Source organism: Epinephelus fuscoguttatus, linkage group LG19 (assembly GCF_011397635.1).
Source record: "Epinephelus fuscoguttatus linkage group LG19, E.fuscoguttatus.final_Chr_v1".
NCBI lineage: Eukaryota > Metazoa > Chordata > Actinopteri > Perciformes > Serranidae > Epinephelus > Epinephelus fuscoguttatus.
In genome coordinates this window covers 8435821-8456889 of record NC_064770.1, presented here as the reverse complement: position 1 = coordinate 8456889, position 21069 = coordinate 8435821, and the positions used below count along the sequence as shown (strand labels likewise).

Sequence of the window (21069 nt, the reverse complement as noted above, 5' to 3'; positions counted from 1 at the left end):
ACCTCACAAAATAAAAACACACAACAAATTCAACATCCTCCCAAAAATACAAACAGCATCCAATCCTTAATTCTCACACTTGACTCATTCATACTTTCCTTTAGCATGCTTTTTTACCGCTCCTTTCTTATTTTCCTTTTTCTTTATTCTTTCTAAATTTATGCTACCTTATGAGGTGTAAAATATTCAATGAGAGGCTGCTTCAAAACATCGTTCGTCAACTTTAATGTTCAGAGTGGGAACTTCAATTGAATTTTTCATTCTACACCTCCAGTTCCCTGAACTGACCTGAAACTCACCTAGTGGTATCCCAGGATTTTAGGCCCATCTAAAATCGCCTCCTTGAGGGCTTTTGTCCTAATCTGCGGCATTCCTATTCTTTCCTTTATTCCTATTTCTCTTTACTTCTCTATTATCTCTTTACTTTTCCTTTTGTCTATCTCTTTTTCCTTATCTCTTTTTCCTGCGTCCAATTTCCCTTGGGCCCAGGGTTGTTACTGTCCTCTTTTTATTTTCAGCCAAATTCCAACTATTTCTCAAAGCCTACTTTCACACAGTGACTAATATACACATATCTTACCGTTAAGAAGATAAGGGCCCCTCTTCATTAATCTGGCATGGTGTTATTTAGCTCACCTTATCGTTACTAATCAGGCATTCTACTTATTATTATTACTTCATCTTTTTATTCTTCTTTCCTTAGTTTACTTCAAAGTTCATTCTCTTTACTCATTTTACATCAGTTTGTTCACTGCCTTTCCTAAGACAGACTCCTTACATCAATATTTTCCTCTGCCTTTCCTAAGACAGGCCAATCCCCCCTTTTGCACTGTACACAGCGCAAACAAAAACAAATTTAGAAGGAGAAACAACCCAAACACCTACACATCATGGCACACACACACACACACGATTCTTTACGGTGCGACCAAACAGCAAACACACAACAGCCGTGAATGAGCACTCAAAGCAGCACCCAATCACATGAAATGCTCACCATATCTGTCGACCTGATGCGGGAGCAGATGCACCAAAGCTGTCGGCGACGCCGCAGGCCACAACACGTCCGGAGTTTGTGACGCCAAAATTGTTCCTTCTTCTTCTCATCCTCATTCTCATCCTCAAGCCTCATCCTGTTCGTGACGCCAAAATTGTCGTATATTACATAGCGATGATGTGAAGGTGATGAAGGAGACTCCGCTGACACCATCTTGCTTGCATAAAAAAAGGTTTATTACAAGAAGTACAGCATCTATCAAGCATCTAGATTGCCTGAGAGAGAGTTCGGAGCCAATGTGAACTGCTCTGGATACTGGCTCAATTTACCCTGCATATATAGGTTGGTTGTTTTTGTGAACTTTGAGACAAAATGTGACAGGTGACAGAAAGACAATCTAGATGGAATCCAACCTTTCACCTAGCTTATCTATCCTTGACCTAAGCCATAATAAAATCTTCACCTGGGCTCCTAACTGATCATATAAGACCCTGGTCATCACATAACATGTGGCACATCAGATACTACAACAGCTTGAGCTACTGGTTACTTTTCACAAGAAAATTTGACGTAACACAACTTGTGATGGATTAATAATGATAATAACTTTATTTAAGAAACACCTCCAAAAATAGAGTTTACAAAGTGCTTTGTCGAACAAAGCAAATCAGAGCACGATATCCAAGAGGCAATGTAACAACATGAGCTTGTAACATATGCAAACTCCATCCATAGACAGACAGACAGACAGACAAACAATGACCCAGTAAAATACTCAGAGAGGCTTCTGTAGTAGTTCCCACTACAGTCACAAGGACCACATTTCCCCATGATGACACAAACCATATTCACAAGGTGAAAACAGTACCAGTTGAGTGTTGTCATGGCTGGTAATGAATAAACCAGTTGTTCCTGACTTTTTTGCTCGTGACTCTGCATGTAGATGGGGCCAACTACCAGTGGCGTATCCAGAACATTTTTACTGGGGTGGCCAAGATGGGACACAAAGCTAGCGTGGGGTGGCCATGGCATAGCGAAGTATAATGCCACATACGCAGTCAACCCTGGTTCGAATCCTGGCCGGAGGACCTTTGCTGCATGTCACATGCCCTTTCTCTCCTGTGATTTCCTGTCTCGTAACTGTCAAATAAAGATGTCTATGCAGGTAAAAAATATTTGATAAAAAAAGAGTCTTTTTTTTTATTCCATTTCCACCTATCACAGTCCTCAGGAATCTCTGGTTATTTTAACATGTTGATTTTTAATCAGTAATTATGTTCAGGATAGGGTAATTTTCTAAGAGCCATTTCCTTATAGTGGATTAAAGTCCTGATCTCTTCACAAATTAGATTAGGGTAGCCATATTCAACTGCTCTTAACTCATCCTATAGAATAACATTAATCAGTCATCAGCTCATCATCTGTGTCTGTACTGTTACCTGTGTTTGCTCTACTAATTGAGGCGCCATCTTGTGGTTACATAAAAACACAGCAATCCAGGCAATAGAACAAACCAAAAATTCAAATCAAAGCTTAATACTTAAAGATAGGCCTTATTAAAAAGTTTATCTGTAAGCAAAAAGTAGCCTAAGGAAAAAAGGAATATTTGTTGCTCTTTACAGATATAATTAGATATAGATATAATTTGTTGGAGATACTGGAATTTGATTTTTTTTTGGTTTGTTCTTTGCCAGATGTGTTTTTATTTATCCACAAGATGGGGCCTAAATTAGTAAAGTAAACATAGGTAACAATACAGGTGACACAGCTGAAGGCCTTATGGCTGAATAACGTCATTATATGATGCCTTATGATGTACGAAAAGGGGAACTGCCCATTTTTCCGACAGCCCATTGGTCCGACATCCCATTGTTCCGACCATATTAAACCCATTGTTCCGAAGTCCTGTTGTTCAGAAATCATCATGATGCCCTGTGGTTAAGGTCTGGTTAGGTTTCGGCACAAAAACCACTTGGTTAGGGTTAGGAAAAGATCACGATGTGGGTTAAAATGAAAAAGAAATTGGCAAACACATAAGCCGTGAGCCTGCTACGCCTCAAGCCTTTCCCAGCTGACCCAGAGCCGGTCACGGAGCCGCTGGGAGGCGTTCAGCACTGCAGAGAGCTCCCCACACAACCCGGACCTCAGAGTTAATAACAGGAGGTTATGGCGTCTCTCCTCTCTATGACACTTGTATCTCGATCAGTAGCCTACTTTTTCTACTGTTTCATTAGCAGCAGCAGCAGCAGCAGATGCGGTGTGCTCATCTAATGGCTGATGGCTCACCTATCAGACCTGCATGGCCATTGGCCAAATGCTTGCTGAGCAGAAATCAGCGCTCACAGCCTCATTACGACCATTACTATGTTAGTTAAAATCTAAAACTGGCCCTAAATCAGCTGATTACTTGTCATCATTAATTGGCAGAATTTCTCTTGTTTCTTTTGTTGATGGACTTGACCAATGACCTATCAGATCTGGGATGGCCACAGGGGTGGCCAATGAGTTTTCAGGGGTGGCCCCGGCCACCCCAGGCTACCCCTCAAAATCGCCATTGCCAACTACACTTCCAGATGTCTATGAAAGCTCTTTCCCTCCTGAATTTCTCAAATGATCTCATTTAAATGATAGTTTGACATAAAATTTGAAAATATTTCACAAATAACAGCAAGAAATGAATATAAATTGTATCATTTCCTTTAACATGTGCATTGCAAGTTAGTCCTTTTTCCCCTTTTCTTACATAGGCTTTATAATTAAGGAGTGACTATTTGCACCCCAGTATAAATAGCCTTGGCCTCTCAGCTGGGCTATTTTCACCCCTGTATGACGTGTGACAAACTCACAGAAAATGAAACTGTAACTTGTGAAGACAGTAAAGCCTCCACTAAAATAGCATTTTAAGTCTTGTGTATGATTTATTCTTCAGGGACTTATACTTAATCTCCACTTATAGCTAGGCTAATTTATACAATGCAAAATGCCATAGGCTTGTGCTAATAACATTAGCATTTTGTATTTGTTTGGAAAACGTTTTTAGTATGACAGTTGTTTTGTCTGTGAATCTTGTGAGTTATGATGGAGTCAAATTGTGTGCCATTACCTTTGTTTAATGTCGCTGTTGTCCCTGGTTTTTATATATGAGAAGAGGGAAAGATGGCCGGCCACTAGGCTAATGTATACAGTGTAAAATGCCATAGGCTTGTGCTAATAACGTTAGCATGTTTTATTTGTTTGGAAAACATGTTTAATACAGGACAGTTGTTTTGTCAGTGAACTATGTGAGTTGTAATGGAGCAAAACTGTGTGCCGTTACCTTTGTTAAATGTTGCTTTTGTCCCTGGTTTTATATGAGAAGAAGGAAAGATCGCTAGTTGCTAGGCTAATTTATACAATGCAAAATGCCATAGCCTTGTGCTAATAACGTTAGCATGTTGTATTTGTGAGGAAAATGTGTCCGGATTAACCCAAGTGTTTGTCTGTGAATGCTGCGAGTTATAGTGAAGCTGATTTGTGTACTTGTGTTTGAAATCATCTCTATTAAGCCATGTTTAATGAGTGTTTTGGGTGTGTTTTGAATCAACAAAACTTTACAGCACCTCACAGAAACCGGGTCCATGTCATTGGTTCGACATCCCATTAGTCCGACTGTCCGCGGTGCTAAACGGCTCGCGGCGGACGTATGGTGCGCCGCCACCGGCTTGAGGCGGAGCAGGCTCACGGCTTATGTGTTTGTCATTTTCTTTTTCATTTTAACCCACACCATGATCTTTTCCTGACCCTAACCAAGTGTTTTTTGTGCCTAAACCTAACCAGACCTTAAACACAGGGCATCATGATGATTTCGGAACAGACTTCGGAACAATGAGTTTAATATGGTCAGAACAATGGGATGTCGAACCAATGGGCAGTTCCCCAGAAACCTCCGTAGCCACTAGTGTTTTGGAGGTGTAACTGCAGAGTGACACAGTCACACCACAGCAGAAGTAAAAATGCTCACAACGGTGTGGGTAACATGCATATGCTACGTGTGTAGGGTCTAAGCACAACCATAAATCCGCTTAAAGAAAAGACACTTGGCATGGTTGCATTGTAATAGTAGGATAGTTAGCTATGTAGCTAACCTAGGTCCTGAGGGTTGAGGTTGAGAGGATAATAATTTAGTTGTACAAAATGAGGGTACAAATATTTGCACCAAGGTGGGTATAAACAGCACACATCACTATGATCCAGTGTATGAATAGCATCCACTTCTTCTTTTTTTATTTATTTATTTTTTAATTGAGCTTTTTTAAACACAAAAGAATCATGGACACAACATGTGCAGAGCACAAAAGGTTGCCCAAGTATTATACATAATACATTATTATAGGCTAAGTAAAAAGAAACCAAAAACATAAAAAACAAATAATCACAACACGAGACAACAACACAAGATAGAAAAACACAACAAAATAGGGCTGCATAGCCGTACAGTCTTGTTGGAGTCGCACTCAAGTTCGCCACAATGTCCAAAATCACATGGGGGCCTGAAAAAAAGGCCACACCCATACGGAAACGCCAGTCTCTCCCTAAAAGAAAACAACAACACTAGCGTGTTGTGAAAATGACTGCCTACATATCGTGTACAATGCACAAACGCATCAAGAAAAATACACATGTGTATCTCGTACAACGTGTGCAACAATAAAAAATAAAAATAAATAAATATATATATGTTTATCTGGCACCATTGTATCAACATGAGCTCAAAGACATGAAAGCGACATCTAACCATCATGTCCTTATTACATAACAAATCATAACACATTGACAATCAAAATACTCACAACCAAATACATTTACAGTTGTATAATCCTAAGGAAGACACAAGTGAAGAGTCTTCCAACTCAAAAATAAATGTATAAAGCTTGGATATTGTTCCCTTGACTTCTGGTTTGATTTCCAAGATTAAATCAAAAGATGTTTTTGGTGGCATGGAGGAATAATGTATACACTGACTTTTAATAAAATCTCTAATTTGTAAATAGCGAAGAAAAAAAAACCTATGTGGAGGAAGATTACATTTGTTCTTGATCTGACTGAATGACATCAAAGTTCCTTCATTATACAGAAAGCTTATATTTGAAATACCTGCTTTGGACCACTGATCAAATGCTTTGTCGATGAGGGAGGCTGGGAACAGATGGTTAGCTGCAATAGGGGCATATATAGACTGGGAAAATAATCTGTAATGTTTCCTGAACTGAGACCAAATTTTCAAAGAGTGTAAGACCACTGGGTTCAGACAGGCTTGGGGGGTGCACAAAGGGATTCATGAGCACAGAAGGGCAGAGAGTGAAAATCGAGTGCAGGAACTTGATTCAATTTGTAGCCAAGCAGGAGTATCATGAGAAGTAGTATCAAACAGCCAGTAAAGCATAGTCTTGATATTTACTGCCCAGTAATAAATTTGAAAGCTCGGAAGAGCCATACCACCATGCATCTTTGGTCTTTGCAAGAATACTTTCCGAATCCGAGCTGTTTTATTGCTCCAAATAAATCATGAAATTAAGCTGTCCAGCTTTTTAAAGAAAGACTTTGTGAGAAAGAGTGGAATGCATTGAAATAAATATAAAAACTTAGGAAGAATGTTTGTTTTAACTGTGTTAATTTGTCCGATTAATGATAGAGGCATATTAGACCAGCGCAGAAGATCCCGCCGGGTATGATTCAGAAGTGGAGTGAAATTGGCTTTTAACAATTGAGAGTAAGATTTTGTAAGAGATATACCACGGTAATTTAATTTATTATTTATTATTTTAAATGGTAGGGAATTAAAAGAGATTAGAGTGGTGGCAGTATTGAAAATAGGTAGTAGCTCAGTTTTGTCAAGATTGAGTTTATATCCTTAAAACTTACCAAAGTCTTCAAGAGTATGAAGAATATGCGGAATAGATAAAAGAGGATCAGATACATATAAAAGAACATCATCTGCATATAATGAAATTTTATGAATAGCATCCACTTCTAACTGTACAGAGGTGCAAGTAGCATACGTTGCTATTTGCATCCAGGTGGGCGTTAATATGCAATAGCAATATAGCAATATGTTGATATTTGCACCAGGGTGAAAATAGCCCTTACCTTGTAATTACCAGTCACAACAATGTCACAGCATCACTTTGTGAGTCTGTGTGTTGTGCGTCATTATGGGAAAATGTGGTCCAGGTGAAATTTATTGTAGTGGGAACTGGGAACTACCACAGAGGTGGTTGAGTATTTTACCAAGTGTATAAATGTCTGTCTGTCTGTGGACAGATTTTGTGAATGCAGTAACATCACAACTGTGCAAGATAGTCAGAAAACTTAACAGGTGTGTACCAATGACAAATCACAATGACAGCTGAGTTTGAGGATGGGTGTGGTCTGAGCAAGGCTGCTGGAAGTAGGGAAGGAGCCCACTTCATGCAACCGGCTGACATTTGCTTTAAATTAGGGTCTGTTGTGTCGTGGCTGCAGTGATCCTGTCATAAGATGAACTCCAGTTGTTTTAGGATGGTTCTGGTAATCCATCTCTTCTGGTTGTGGAATGGATTAACTGTAGTTTTAGGTGCAGTTGCTTATGTTGTTTTACAAATTAAATCCACCACTGACTCAGTAAATTCATTGATGTCATCAGTGATGTCATCAGTGATGTCGTTAGTGGTTTTCTGGAACGTTTTCCAGACTCTGATTGGCTCCACCTCTTTTGTGTCACTGGGGGGATGCATCATAGTTCATTTCATATCTTGTCCTCAACAAGATGTCTGCATGGGTGCTCCTCTCGAACACCAGCAGTGACTCCGCTCTGCAGCTGCCTCTGAACGGCACATAGCAGTGATCCAGAGTGTTTATTCCCCTTGTGGCACAGGGTGAGAGCTGTCACACCAATCCTTTATCACCATAAAGCACACACTTTCTGGTTGAAGGCGCGTCTTCTACCTGAGAGAGGGAGAGAAGTCAATCAAACACAGATTCCCATGCAGTCCTGAGAGGAGTTCTAATGTGCTAAATAATTAAACACATCTGTCTGGATGAACCAAACTCTGCAGCTGTAAGTGTCTTGTTAAGCCAGAATGAACAGGACTAGGACCCCTGAACTAGCCCACCTGAACAAAACACAATGACTGTCACTGTAAATCTTTGTTTAAATGACCTGTTGTCGTTTCTGTCTGCAGGGTCTGAAGCCAATGGACTTTAACGGTTTGGCCGACCCATATGTCAAACTGCACCTGCTGCCTGGAGCCTGTAAGGTGAGATTCAACCACTGACATGTCAACAAAGGTTTGATTAAATTGAGTTATAGAATAATTTAAGATTAGCTGAGTCTGATGACACTTGTGTTGAGTTAAAATCATAAAAATGCATTGATTTACATATTAAAATACAGTAGTAGCTCTATATTTATCATGATATTGTTATGTAAACTTTGGGTTAGGGTGTTAGAAATTAAATTCACTGTGTATACATTCTTTTTGATGCAGCTGAGGTGCAGGTAAAAGATGTTTGCACTGGAGTGACAGTAGAGCGCGGATTTGTCTGATTTCAGATGAGATCACTTATTAAAACCCATGAAATTAAATCATCCTCACTCACAGCTGATGTGTGGAGCATAAAAATAACTGGTGCACTGATTGAAAAGCAAAATTCATCTGCGATTCTGTTTAAGTCTTTGGAAAAGTGGAATGTGTTGTCTGCGGTTCAAATCCATTTTTTTATTACAGTTTAAATGTGAGTCTGTAGCGTTGGTGCAACCTGACCACACTTAATGAATGTTAAGCCTTGATTACATTAAATTCAATCTTAAATGAGATTTGGAAAGATTTAATCCAGGTTTAAATGTTTTCCAACAAAGAGAGAGAGAGGGAGAACTTTGAAATCTGGCTACATTTTGTGGACTACAGTGTGGAGCTGCAGAGTGTGAAATGTGTGACTATGATCAATATTTTCCAATCTGTCTGTCTGACTGTCTGTGTGTGTGTGTTTGTGTGTGTGTTCAGGCCAATAAGCTGAAGACGAAGACGATCCGTAACTCCCTGAATCCAGTGTGGAATGAAACACTCACTTACGTCGGGATCACAGAAGAAGACATGCACAGGAAGACACTCAGGTGTGTGTGTGTGTGTGTGTGTGTGTGTGTGCATGCGTGACACTTGGAATGATTCATGCCTGGTTTCATCGGGTCTCATTTTAGACTGATTACACTTACACAGCCAGTAATCAAGCGCAGAGACGTCTTGACATTCAGACTCATTCAGACATTCAGACTCAGTTGTCATCTTTGATTAATTTAAGTGTCAGAGCAGAAAGCCGCTGTGTTAGACATACAGAGCTCAAGAGGTGACGTGATCTTTGTAGTTTTCAGCTCTTGTTCATTCATGAAAACATGTGCAATAAACATTCATCAGCTTGGATTCAAGTGCAACATAATCAGTGGTGCTATTTGGAGAAATGTGCACTTTCTTTCAATGAAGCCTGATGTGGTTTTTAACTTGCTGCAGTCGGCATGCAGCCTGAAGGAGCTCAGTACGTGCTGATGTGTTTTCCACCCTTTAATGATGAATTAATGTTTCTCCCATAGATGGCACAAAGATGGGGGTGAGCGTTCATAATCAAAAGAAGTGAAACAACAGTGTGGCAGTGTGGAGAGCCTTTAATTACAAAGCTCAGGAGCAAACATTTAATCTTAACTAAACATGAAGCAAAGCCAGATTGTAAATATGAATGAACCTCTTAGAAAATGTAATAAAGAAAGCGTGTGTGTGTGTGTGTGTGTGTGTGTGTGTGTGTGTGTGTGTGTGAAAACACACAATGGCTTTGAAGGATATTGATCAGTAACAATTTGCACTGAAGTGAAGTGGAACTCTCTTCAGTCCAGAATCAGGACCCTGTCTTCCTCCTGTAGTCTACCATCGAAAGACATATTCAGAGCCTTTTACTTAAAAGATAACTTCGACACTGAGTGAGAGGGCAGCTGCAGAACAAGCTGTAATGGAAGCACATGGGGCAACTGAACACTATCACTGTATATCTGTTATTTTGACACAGAGTGGCTCACATTGTTATTAGAAGTGTCTGAAGTGTCTCTTTACCTTTGCCTTGAATGCCAGTCTGTTTTTTATTGCCCCGTTAAGCAGAAGTCTCTTTCTGTAATATCAAAAATGCCACCTGTTGCAGTCAGACAACAGTGGAAACATGAGATTTGGAGAGAGTATAATAACTGGAGTAGTTTATCGAAAATGTATTTTAGTGTTTTCTAAAAGATTTTCAAATTCATGGATGATTGTTTACCTGATTTGACAATGTGGCTCAGGACTTTGAATTTGATCACCGTCCATATTTATTTGTTTGTTATTTCTGAGTATATGAATAAAAAGAGGACGAGGAGAGACAGAGAAAAAAAGCAGCAGAGATTGAGGCCTTGTTTACACAGATACCGATACAAATAAAAACTGATTTTTATTCATGACGTATAAAAAAAAATCCTGGTTTACACGATCAGTTGTGAAAACGATATCCCTGTTACACGAAAATGCAAAAACGGCAGCTGTTTGCTGCGATTAGCATGCCAGGCCAGTAGGTGGCAATATGCCATATGTCAAACACCATAGAAGAACATTCTGCGCATGCAGAGTGATTTGTTTTCCTCTTGGCGTTAGTGATAAAAACAATGATAAACTACATTTTAACCTTATGTAGCATAGTTAGCTGCTATACACTTACTAATATTGGGCACAGCAGACGTCTTTGTGTGCAGATGTAGTGGTGATGTTGATGCAGCAGTGCTAAGTTTATTTGTAAGCTCGTAAGTAGTCCCAAAAGTGCTAACAAAACGTAAACAACCCGGCATATATCCACCATTGTCGTTGTGGTTCCCGGGCACCTAATGGTGAATGAACCTAAAAATGTTCACTTTGGAAGCCGTTTTTGAAAATCTCCATTTTCGTTGAGAAAAACAAAGGTTACATGTAAATGATATGTGCAAACGCAAAGATAAATACCTGTTTTCAAAAATATACAGAACCGTATAAACAGGCCCTGAGGCAGACGCCACTGTTCATATCGTGGAAAGTTGTATTAGTAGACTGTAACTATAAAATGAAAGGATGACTTGCTGCCTCTTGCAGCAGCTGTAGTCAAAGAAAAAAATAACTTAATTCACTGGGTTGACTGCCGGCAAATGTTAAGGTGGAACATTTACTATTTAATGTTACTCAATGCATGAGATGAAGGCATGAATCCATCAACACACCTTAAATTTTACTGTGACAACTTTTACCATTACAAGAAGCATCTTGCTGATGCTTCTTGTTATTACACTTTGTTATTACACTTTTGCTGCTGTAACACTACACATTTCACCTGGCCTGAGCCGCATTGTCAAAATCAGGTAAAAATCATCCATGATGCTGAAAATCTTTTAAACAATAAAATACATTTTCGATAAACTACTCAGGTTATTATACTCTTTAAATCTCACTCATGTTTCCACTATTGTCTGACTGCAAGGAGGGTCATCTGTGACATCACGTGATATTTCATGAAGCATGTGACTTAAGCCCGTTTCCACCAAACACTTTTGGTATGGTACCCCTGGAACCATCCAACACTCACTGTATTTCCTCATTACCAGTGACACAGAGGGTAGTCTGCACCAAGTTTATTGTCCACAGGTTGCCACACAAACAAGAACAAAATAAAACAGGCTGCAGTGAGTCTCTCTCAATGGGATATTTAGAAATAGCTGGTTTGTGCATTTATTCCTTTGAAAGCAAGCTTGGGGGTTGTGGGCCCACACAATGCTCCATAGTGCTTTTTTTCTGTGAGTGAGGATTAGAATATATGCCATTTACATAACACGGTCGAAATTAATATATATAAATGCTTAACTCGACTCATTACTAAAACTGTATGTTGTTTAAAAACAAAAGTAATGGTCAAAGTTGTCACAGTGAAATTTAAGGTGTGCTGATGGATTCATGCCTTCACCTCATACACTGAGTAACATAACAAGTAAACGTTCCACCTTAAAAGGTGCCGGCAGTCGGCCCAGTGAACAGCGTTGCCAGGTGTACGATAATTATCGGATTTGTACGATAATTTGGCCCTCTGTATGATGTACGATCAATAATCCCAAAAAAGGCCAAATGTACGATAATTTGACCATTTCATGAATGTGTGGTTGTAATCAGTATGCCGGAGTGTTTTTTGTGAGCCCTGAAGGCATCTGTTCCCATGTGACATGTTTCCAGCCAATCGCACTTTGCTTAGCATGAGATACGGGTGACGTTTGTCTCTGAACAATGAGCACGATTGACTGAATGGTCAGTATCTTTGGCTGTACTCGACCCACGAGGCGCTAGGACCCATCAGGAAGTCGAGTGAGAATGAGATTCAAAACAGAAGAAGAAGAGGAAAAACAGAAGCAAGGAAAATGGAAAATAAAGTAAACACTAGGGTGACTATATTTAAGCAATATCACACGAGAGGGAATGATGTTGTAATGTATATCGTCACGGCTGTGATTGCCTATGACTGAATCACAGCTGTGACAATATACATTACAACATCACTCCCTCCGTGTGATATTGCTTTTATACAACAGTGCAACAACAGCTTAAACGGCAATGCTGAGTAAGGAAATGTTAACAAAAGGTGATGAAATAAGTTATTTAAGTATGTTATGTAGCTCTGCGAAAACAAACATTTCCCCCAGTCTGTTGCCAGGCAACGCAGCACACACGCTACTTTGTATTTACATTGATTTGCAACTGTTTAACTTCGTCCAGTTCGGCTGATGAAACGTTGGCAAACCTGGATCAATCAATCAATTTTATTTGGCACGGCCGGATTCAAACACACCTGGAGGTCTGCACTGAAGAGGCCCGGCTTTCCTCGTCCTCTCCTGGCGACCTCTCATAATTTAATTCAAATGTAGTTTGGGGGAAAATATCCATCTTCTTGGTGTAACGCTATAGTGTCAGTTTGTGTCAATGTAGCCAGTGTGACAGCTGGTTAATTAACGGTTGTATTTATATTTATCACACCTGTGAGCGGAGTGATTTTACTGTTACATGTCCCAGTGATGTTATACTCTGTATCAGCACTCATGGAATGCCTCTCGTCCAATCAAATTACTCAGTCGAAACTAACTGTTGTATAATTGCCTATAGCGCATCAGTAGGATTGTTATTTTGGTTATGACGGATGTACAATAATTTCCTTCAAAATACGATCATTTTGAGTCTCTGGTACGATAATCCTACATTTCCCACCTGGCAAAGCTGCCAGTGAATTAAGTTACTTTTTTTCTCCAGATGCTGCAAGAGGCAACAAATCATCTTTTCATTTTACAGTTAAAGTCGACTAATAAAATTCTCCACAGTATGAACAGTGGTTACATAAGCCTCAAAACCAGCCACAGGTCAGCCCTGAGTGAGACCCGGCCCGAGCCCATGCACGTTATGTCCGGGACCGGCCCAGCCCATCCAATTAACTGTAATTATGGGCCCGAGCCCGATTTAAACCCGACATTTTTCAATAAGTTGGCTGTTATAATTAACACTAAGGACACACCGAGCCATTAGTGTCGCGGAAGTCCGTCAGTACTCGTTTTTTCACTTCAACAGGTCATTTTAAACATGGGTAAGTCCATATTTTCATTGTTTTTTATAACGTAATAAGTTAGTAACAATTTCTCATTGCATGTCCATGTATTGAGCGTGTTGGGTAAACACTGAATGAAGAGGGCCTATTTTTTGGAGGCAAGGAAAGCCGCTGTCCCGCTCACTCTCTCATATCTGACTCTCTCTCTCTCTCTCTCTCTCTCTCTCTCTCTCCCGCTCTCTCTCTCTCTCATATCTGACCGGGCCAGCCTGGGCCCGTCAGAGGGGTGGAGGGTCCCGGCTCGACCTGGCTTGGGCCCGCGGGCCGGGTCAGGCCGGGCTCGGTCTCGGGCAGAGAATCTAAGCTCTATGACCGTCCTCTATTGACCAATCAACAGACTACAGTATTCACAGTTCCACCTTTTAGTACCAGATCTGTGTGTTGGGTACCCCAACAGAGTGGTGACCAAAAAAGGAGATGGTACGGAACAGTTCCACTGGCACCCACTTTTGACAATGGAAACGGAAAAAAAGTGTACTGAACTGAACAGTACCGTACTGCTCGGTGGAAACAGGGCTTTAAAGTGAAGAGCTGAGAACATCAGATGCGTGTGAAAAATGAAATGTACATACATGAAACAAACAGAAAAGTCATATTATGACCTCACCTGCAGTGGTTCAGTGGCACAGACGAGAGCATTAGCTTTAACAGCTGTTAATTTCCATCAACCAATGAACTCCTATTCACACAACAGGAGTGGATGGAAACATACACTCAGTCTGGTTCATTTTCGGAAAATTCACTTAAGATTTGAGCTAAATTTTGATGGAGCCTTGACCTACGTGCTCTCACTTTCCACATGGAATAAAAAACTAAATATATATCACAGGGACAGACAGTGCACGTTATGTTTGCTGATGAAAAAGGGAAAAAAAACCATTCTTGTATGTTCATAGGCTATGGAGCTGTTATGTATTAGCTTTCAGCTGTCATTAGGTTGTTTCCATGGAAATGCTCACCCGGTTGCTTTAAGTTTAAAACGCTGTGTACTCAACAGCTGTAGTTACATCACATTAACTGTGAGGAGAACTTCAACTTTCAGTTCAACTTTAAACTTTAACCAGATTCTAACTTCAACCAAGTTTCTCTTAAACAGCCCTGTGAAGAAGTAAAGACCAAACAAAAAATGTCCTCACTTTCCCAGCTATAAAACTGGTTCTCACTGAGATAGAGGTACAAGAACTCTCTCTCTCTCTCTCTCTCTCTCTCTGTCTCTCTCTCTCACACACACACACACACACACACACACACACACACACCACACACTTGGGGCTCTTTGGGACAAAACCACAAAATGTCTTTTTCTTGTTTAAAAGCTGAACTAGCTGAAAAAGCGTAATCTCAGAGGAGCGTTGTCAGGAAGGTCTGAGGGAGCAGCGAAGCAGATTACAGGGCAAATGTGTCTCTCATGTTACAGAATATTCCTCTAATTATCTTTGACAAACGTGTGTTAGAGGAAATATAATTGCTGCCAGGATGTGTGACATTCTCGTGCTGCACAGAGGGCATATAGGGAGGTGATTTTCTTTTTTCTACTCAAACAGAATATTCAAGACCTTGCTGGACTCACAAATTTATTTACAATTTGATCAACAAACATTTGTGAAACATGATGCTTCTCGCTAATAGGCCCCAGGAGATGACAGGGCCCACACAGTGTGTTAGACTAATCATCCACAGGTTTGGGTAAGCTTACTGAGAGACTGTGCTTTTCATTAGATGTTGAAAACGATCAATACATCCTTTCCTGAACCTTGAGCAACAGCTTTGAGTGGTCTAAACCATATCCCTCCCTAGCAATATTTTTTAACAATCTTCTTTTTAATCCATATAGGATTAAGTGGTAAGATCTATGCAGAGTTGCCATGTAAGTTTTGTGTATTTTCTGAGTAAAAAGGAGATCATTTAATCGAGAATGAAAAAAGTGGAGGGGAGACCTGACTAACGGTCTGGCAACCCTCAGACAGCACAATGCATGGTCTGCTAGCTTTATTAGCTGCAAGAAACTTTTGAGCTCAACAGACAGAGAGACAGAATCTCAGGTGAGGTAATAAAAGTGAAGTGAAAAGTATAGTATTGCCCCTGTGAAATGTGGTGGAATGAAAAAAGTTGCTTAAAACAGTACCTCAAAATTGTGCTGAAGTACAGCACTTGAGTAAATGAACTTAGTTTCTCAACAGTTCGTATGATATCCTACAAATAGTGGCTGTATAATTACACAAGGCAAAACAAATGGAGGATATGTATACCGTAAAACCCTTTTATTAGCCCGTGTGGCTACACATTTTGACAAGAAAAGGCCTGTCAGAATTAGACGGCTGGTCTGGTTGTCAAGCAGTTGTTTTTTTTTTTTTTTTAATAGAAGTTCTCAGATGTATAAAACCAGGTTGTTGGCGCCCCTCAAATCATGTGTCCGTTCCCCTGTAAGTTACATATATTTCCCTTTAGTGTGTAAGGGTCCTCAGATTAAAAGAATCAAATAGGTTTTTAATAAAAATTAATCAATTTTTAAACAAGTTATATTCATATTGGTTTAAATAATCAGTTTAAATGTATTTCCTGATCTTTGTTGAGCAATGGATTTGTGTGAAGGAATTAAAGGCCTGTCCCAAATATAGGCTTGTTGATTTAAGTGATTTAAGCAAATAATGTTAAGTTAAGTTAATTGTTAAGTTTTACCGTACAATGATTTCACAACAAAAATTTATTTGGGTTGGGTTTGGTGTTAGGAATATAATATATAATGCTTGAAAACCAGGGTTAGGTCAAGAGAAGGTTAGACTACATCACATGTAAAATCCAATATGAAACCCCAATAATTAAACAGCTTACAATAAAATATTTAGAAGATGGCGATTAGGCCAGGTGGTGGTGTGGTAAGTGTAATTGAAAAGTTCAATATGGAAGGTCAAAGTGGGGAGCACCCTTAGTCCCAGAGACCCAGGTCATCAGACAGATGTGGTCAATATAAATAAAATATGAAAATTAAAAAAAAAAAAATTCATGCAGACAGGATATTAATAAAAGTGAAAAGGTAAAACTAAGTCAAATAAATGAAGGTGAGCTTAGAGAATAATGTGGAGAGAGAGAGAGCTCAGCAGGCTGCTGACCTTTGAACACATTTACCTCAAACGGCTGAAAATCTCATTCTGATTCAGTTCATTCATAATAAATACACATTCTGGATGGACGCCAGAGGTCAGTCTCAAACTCACACACACACACACACACACACACACACACACACACACACACACAGTCTTTTCCTATATGAATATATTTTCTGTGAGATGATTTATTAAGCATATCTACAGGACATTTTCACCCATCTATTTGGTGACACTCTCGTCTCAAGCTGTTGTTCTCTCCATGTTTTCCTGTCAGTGTTCCCTACTTGTTTACCTCTTCATTTAATATGCTGTTTGTGTTTGCTTTAATCCCGAGCTCCTGCCTGTGCTGTCACTGTTTTAATACGTCAGCTCAGTCATTGGCTCTGAAAGCTGCTTCCTCTTTCATCTCATCAGGTTCATAGAAAGAAGAAACGTCTTCTATCCTCTCTGTCGTTAACTTTCTTCTTGCTGTCTAACCTCTCTTGTTTCCTGCTTCCTCTCCTGTCCCCCCCCGCCCCCCCTTTGTTTCCTTTCCTTGTTTTCTTTTCTGAATTCTCTTCTCTCCTTGATTCCTCTCTTGTCTCCTTGTTTCCGCTCTTGATTCTTCACTTCATCTCCATGTTTCCTGCCTTCTTGTTTCCAGGTTGACTGTGTGTGACGAGGACAAGTTGACTCATAATGAGTTGATCGGAGAGTCCCGGGTGCCTCTGAAACGCGTGAAACCTGACCAGACGAAACATTTCCACACCTGTCTGGAGCACCCGCCTCCGGTAACACACACACACACACACACACGCTTGCATGAACGCACGCACGCACACACACACACACACACACACACACACACACACACACACACACACACGCTTGTCTGTCTATGCTTGTGAGGGCACTTATTAAAGGGGACCTATTATGCTTTTCCTAATTTTCTATCATACACTACATAATGTTACAGTGTTGGATGTTCAAATTAAATGTGGCTTAAGTTTAAAATAATAAGGTAAACTTAAGTAAAAGTAATCCCTGTGAGCAAAAACCTTAAGACTTCAGACAGGTCAGAAGCCAGAAGCTTTTTTGGAGGGTTTTTCATGGTTGAAAGTGCTGCTATACTCCCTTAATGTCAATCCCTGCTGCAATGACAATGCATAGATGAAGGAGACCTGGGAGCACCAATCAGAGCAGACTGGGCTTTTTTGGGAGGGGGCGTTAATGAGACATGTACTACAATGCAGTGTTTTAGACAGAGGGTGAATACAGAGATATTTAGACAGACAGTATTAGGAAAATAAAATGTATTTTGAACATTACAGCATGTAAACATGTTCTATAGAATCATTAAATACACGTATGAACCTGAAAATGAGCATAATAGTTCCCTTTTAAGATAATGCACATCCTAAACCTAATTCTAACCTGAGTGCTCTCCTGTTACACTTTCTCGAACAATGGTGATAGGACATACGTGCAGGAATTGGTGTAAAACAACAGAATTGTTTGCAAAAGATTAAAGTGACACTCTAAATGCTTCTTACGCTTCTAAGCATGGAGAAATGAATCCAGCAGCTTTATTGGTCCACTAAACAGGAAGGATGGTGTGTAGGTGAAAGATAAAAAATTGCTTTATATGCTAATGTATTTCAGTTCAGAGTCTTCCAAACATACAGACACAGTCATGTCTTTGTCTGCATCCCAGAGTGTAAACAACTTTGGTAAAATGCACAGTGTATGTTTTCAGCAGTAGTTTGATACTTTGAACAGAGGCTCTGCACACACATACCGAAGCATACTCACTCTGTCTGCTCTTTTTTTCAGCTCCCCTCTCCGACTGCCATGGGCGAAGCCCTTCGAGGAATATCCTGCTATTTAAGAGAGGTAAGCGTTCATCTATCTGTCAATAAATACAGGTCGCGGAGTTCACAGTCACATTCACATTCAGCACTGACCAGTGTGATGCGGAGGAACCAGACAAAAGGTCATGAGGTTATAAACATCAACAGGTTTCTGTCTTGTGAGAGTGACGTGATCACGTGGCCCTCTGCTCCCTGGTGGGAATATAGCTTCTTTAAAGATTTGCTGGTCTGAAAGCAACTGGATTGGCTTTTGAATTTGTTTGAAATGATGCATTTCCTTTTATTGAAACACTGCAGACTGAAAAGGCCTCAGTCATACAGGCTGAATTTAGAGTGTATTTGTGAGGTAAAGAGGAGAATAAATCAGCACTGCAGAGGAAACTGCTGAAGACTTGGAAATCAATGCTGCAGTGTGATGCTTATTTGTGTAGTTTAATTATTGTTCAATGAATCTAATTAGTTTCTCATCTCAATTTACATTCGTATAGCTCTTACAATGTGTTAAACTGTTCAAGCAATTTTCAAGTTTTTGTAACAGGACAGGCTCATTTGTCACTAGTAACATTAATTAGGGCAGCTTCCTTTCAGCTGCACAAATGAGCAAGTGTACCATTGATAATGCTGCCATGCTGTCATTATTAGTGTTATTAATTACACCTCATTATTAATACACTAGTTACACTGCATTAATTAATTCTATTAGTTACTTTATTTATATTTATATAGTTATTAATGGGACAGTTCAGTCCAAAATCACAGCTACATATTTTCCTCTGTAGTGCTATTTATCAGTCTAGATTGTTTTGGTGTGAGCTGCTGAGTGTTGGAGATATTAGCTATCAAGATGTCTGCCTTCTCCCCAGTATAATGGAACTAGATGGCACTCAGCTTGTGGTGCTCAAAGTGACAAAAAAATACATTTGAAAAACTCAACAGCAATGTCTCTTTCCAGAAATCATGACCCAGTTACTCAATTACTCAAGATAATCCACAGACCTTTGTTGTGAGCAGTTTTATATTGAAACTTTTTGCTCTCTACCAAACTGAACCCGACAACTGTATCACTGGACAGAAGGAAGCGTGCATCTACTCATGGATGAGAGACTCCGGTTTGTGATGGCACAAGATGTAAATAGTGGTGCCCACTTTGGCCTACTTAAACAATCACATCAGTGAATTCATTCTCGTAATCGATGCACGCAAGTTACAAAGTTTATAAACTGAAATGCTTACCTTCAGCAACTGGAAATATTCCCTTTACTTTGATTTTGTCAGGAGGAGAGATGACAGAAACACATTTATTGCAGGTAGTGATGCTGTATCAGTCTGGACTCAGTGTTACCCAACACTTTCCAGAAATTTATATCCAATCAGAGCCAATCCGGGCCATGTAAGCAGCCAATCAGGGACTGCGTTGTAGTTGAAGATGAAAAAAGTAGTCCACTGCTTGCAGTACAGTAATGGTGACTCCCAAAGCAACTAGCACTTACTCTTACATTAGTCAACACAGCAATTAGTGAAGTCATAATTTTTAGGTATTATTAGTTAATGTTATTAGGTACATTTTATTAATAATCCTTATAGTTATTAACATATTCATAATTGTAATAGTTACACTTCATTATTAATGTTATTAGTTACATCTTATTAACAACATTAGTAGTCACACCTTGTAATTAATTATTACCTCATTATTGATGTTTGTTAGTCACATCTGTGTGTGATAAGTGAAGGTCTGCCTGATTTCAAACAGGTTAAAATGTGAAATGGAATTGTTTCACTCCTAGTGAGGACTGTTGTTGAGGAAAATAAATCTTGTCTGCTTGAGCCTCATGAGTTAATGAATGAAGACAGTCTGCTTCATCGGTGTGTTGAGCAGGAACTAAAAGTGACTTCACTCTGAAATGGAGTCAGAAAGGATTATCTTTGATGCTAATAAATGGTTAACCAAGAGGCTGAAGGAAACGATACTCTAATTGGCCTCTGTTTGTTTGTTTTTCTTTGCATATTTAGTTTTCATAAGTCAGAATATTTGTTCCACTGTTCGCTTGTTTTTCTCTGAATCATCTGAATTTAAGTCAGGGTGCCTACTACATTAATCAGAATCGAGAAAGTCAGTGAAAATACAAGCTGCATGTTGAAGAGAAACCTCTTCAGTTTTAAGTGATATTTGACTCTAAATGTCTCAGGATTCTGTCAAGTTTAAACCCATAAGAGTGAGTTAAGTGGCACTCGTGGTTACTTTGCAGCATTGTGGATTACAGTCAGAGGAGGCTTCACATGAGGAGCCAGTTTAAGCTTTCACTCCAGTGGTCTTTGGAAATGTCATTACTTAGAAGTAGCATTTTGCAGAGCTTTTTTCCCCTCTGCATTTAACAAGCTAAAATGAGCTATTCACACTCAGTTTTGATTCTTTAATAAACAA

At 39.6% G+C, this 21069-nt stretch overlaps 1 protein-coding gene across 1 annotated transcript in view; it reads left to right on the top strand.

The window, feature by feature from the left end:
* doc2a (double C2-like domains, alpha) overlaps window positions 1-21069 on the top strand; it is a 116777-nt gene that overhangs the window by 54035 nt on the left and 41673 nt on the right. The window contains exons 4-7 of the mRNA XM_049561568.1: window positions 8197-8271; window positions 9019-9128; window positions 17438-17564; window positions 18607-18666. Of these exons, the coding sequence (XP_049417525.1) occupies window positions 8197-8271; window positions 9019-9128; window positions 17438-17564; window positions 18607-18666 (372 nt within the window). The remainder of the gene's footprint in view (window positions 1-8196; window positions 8272-9018; window positions 9129-17437; window positions 17565-18606; window positions 18667-21069) is intronic.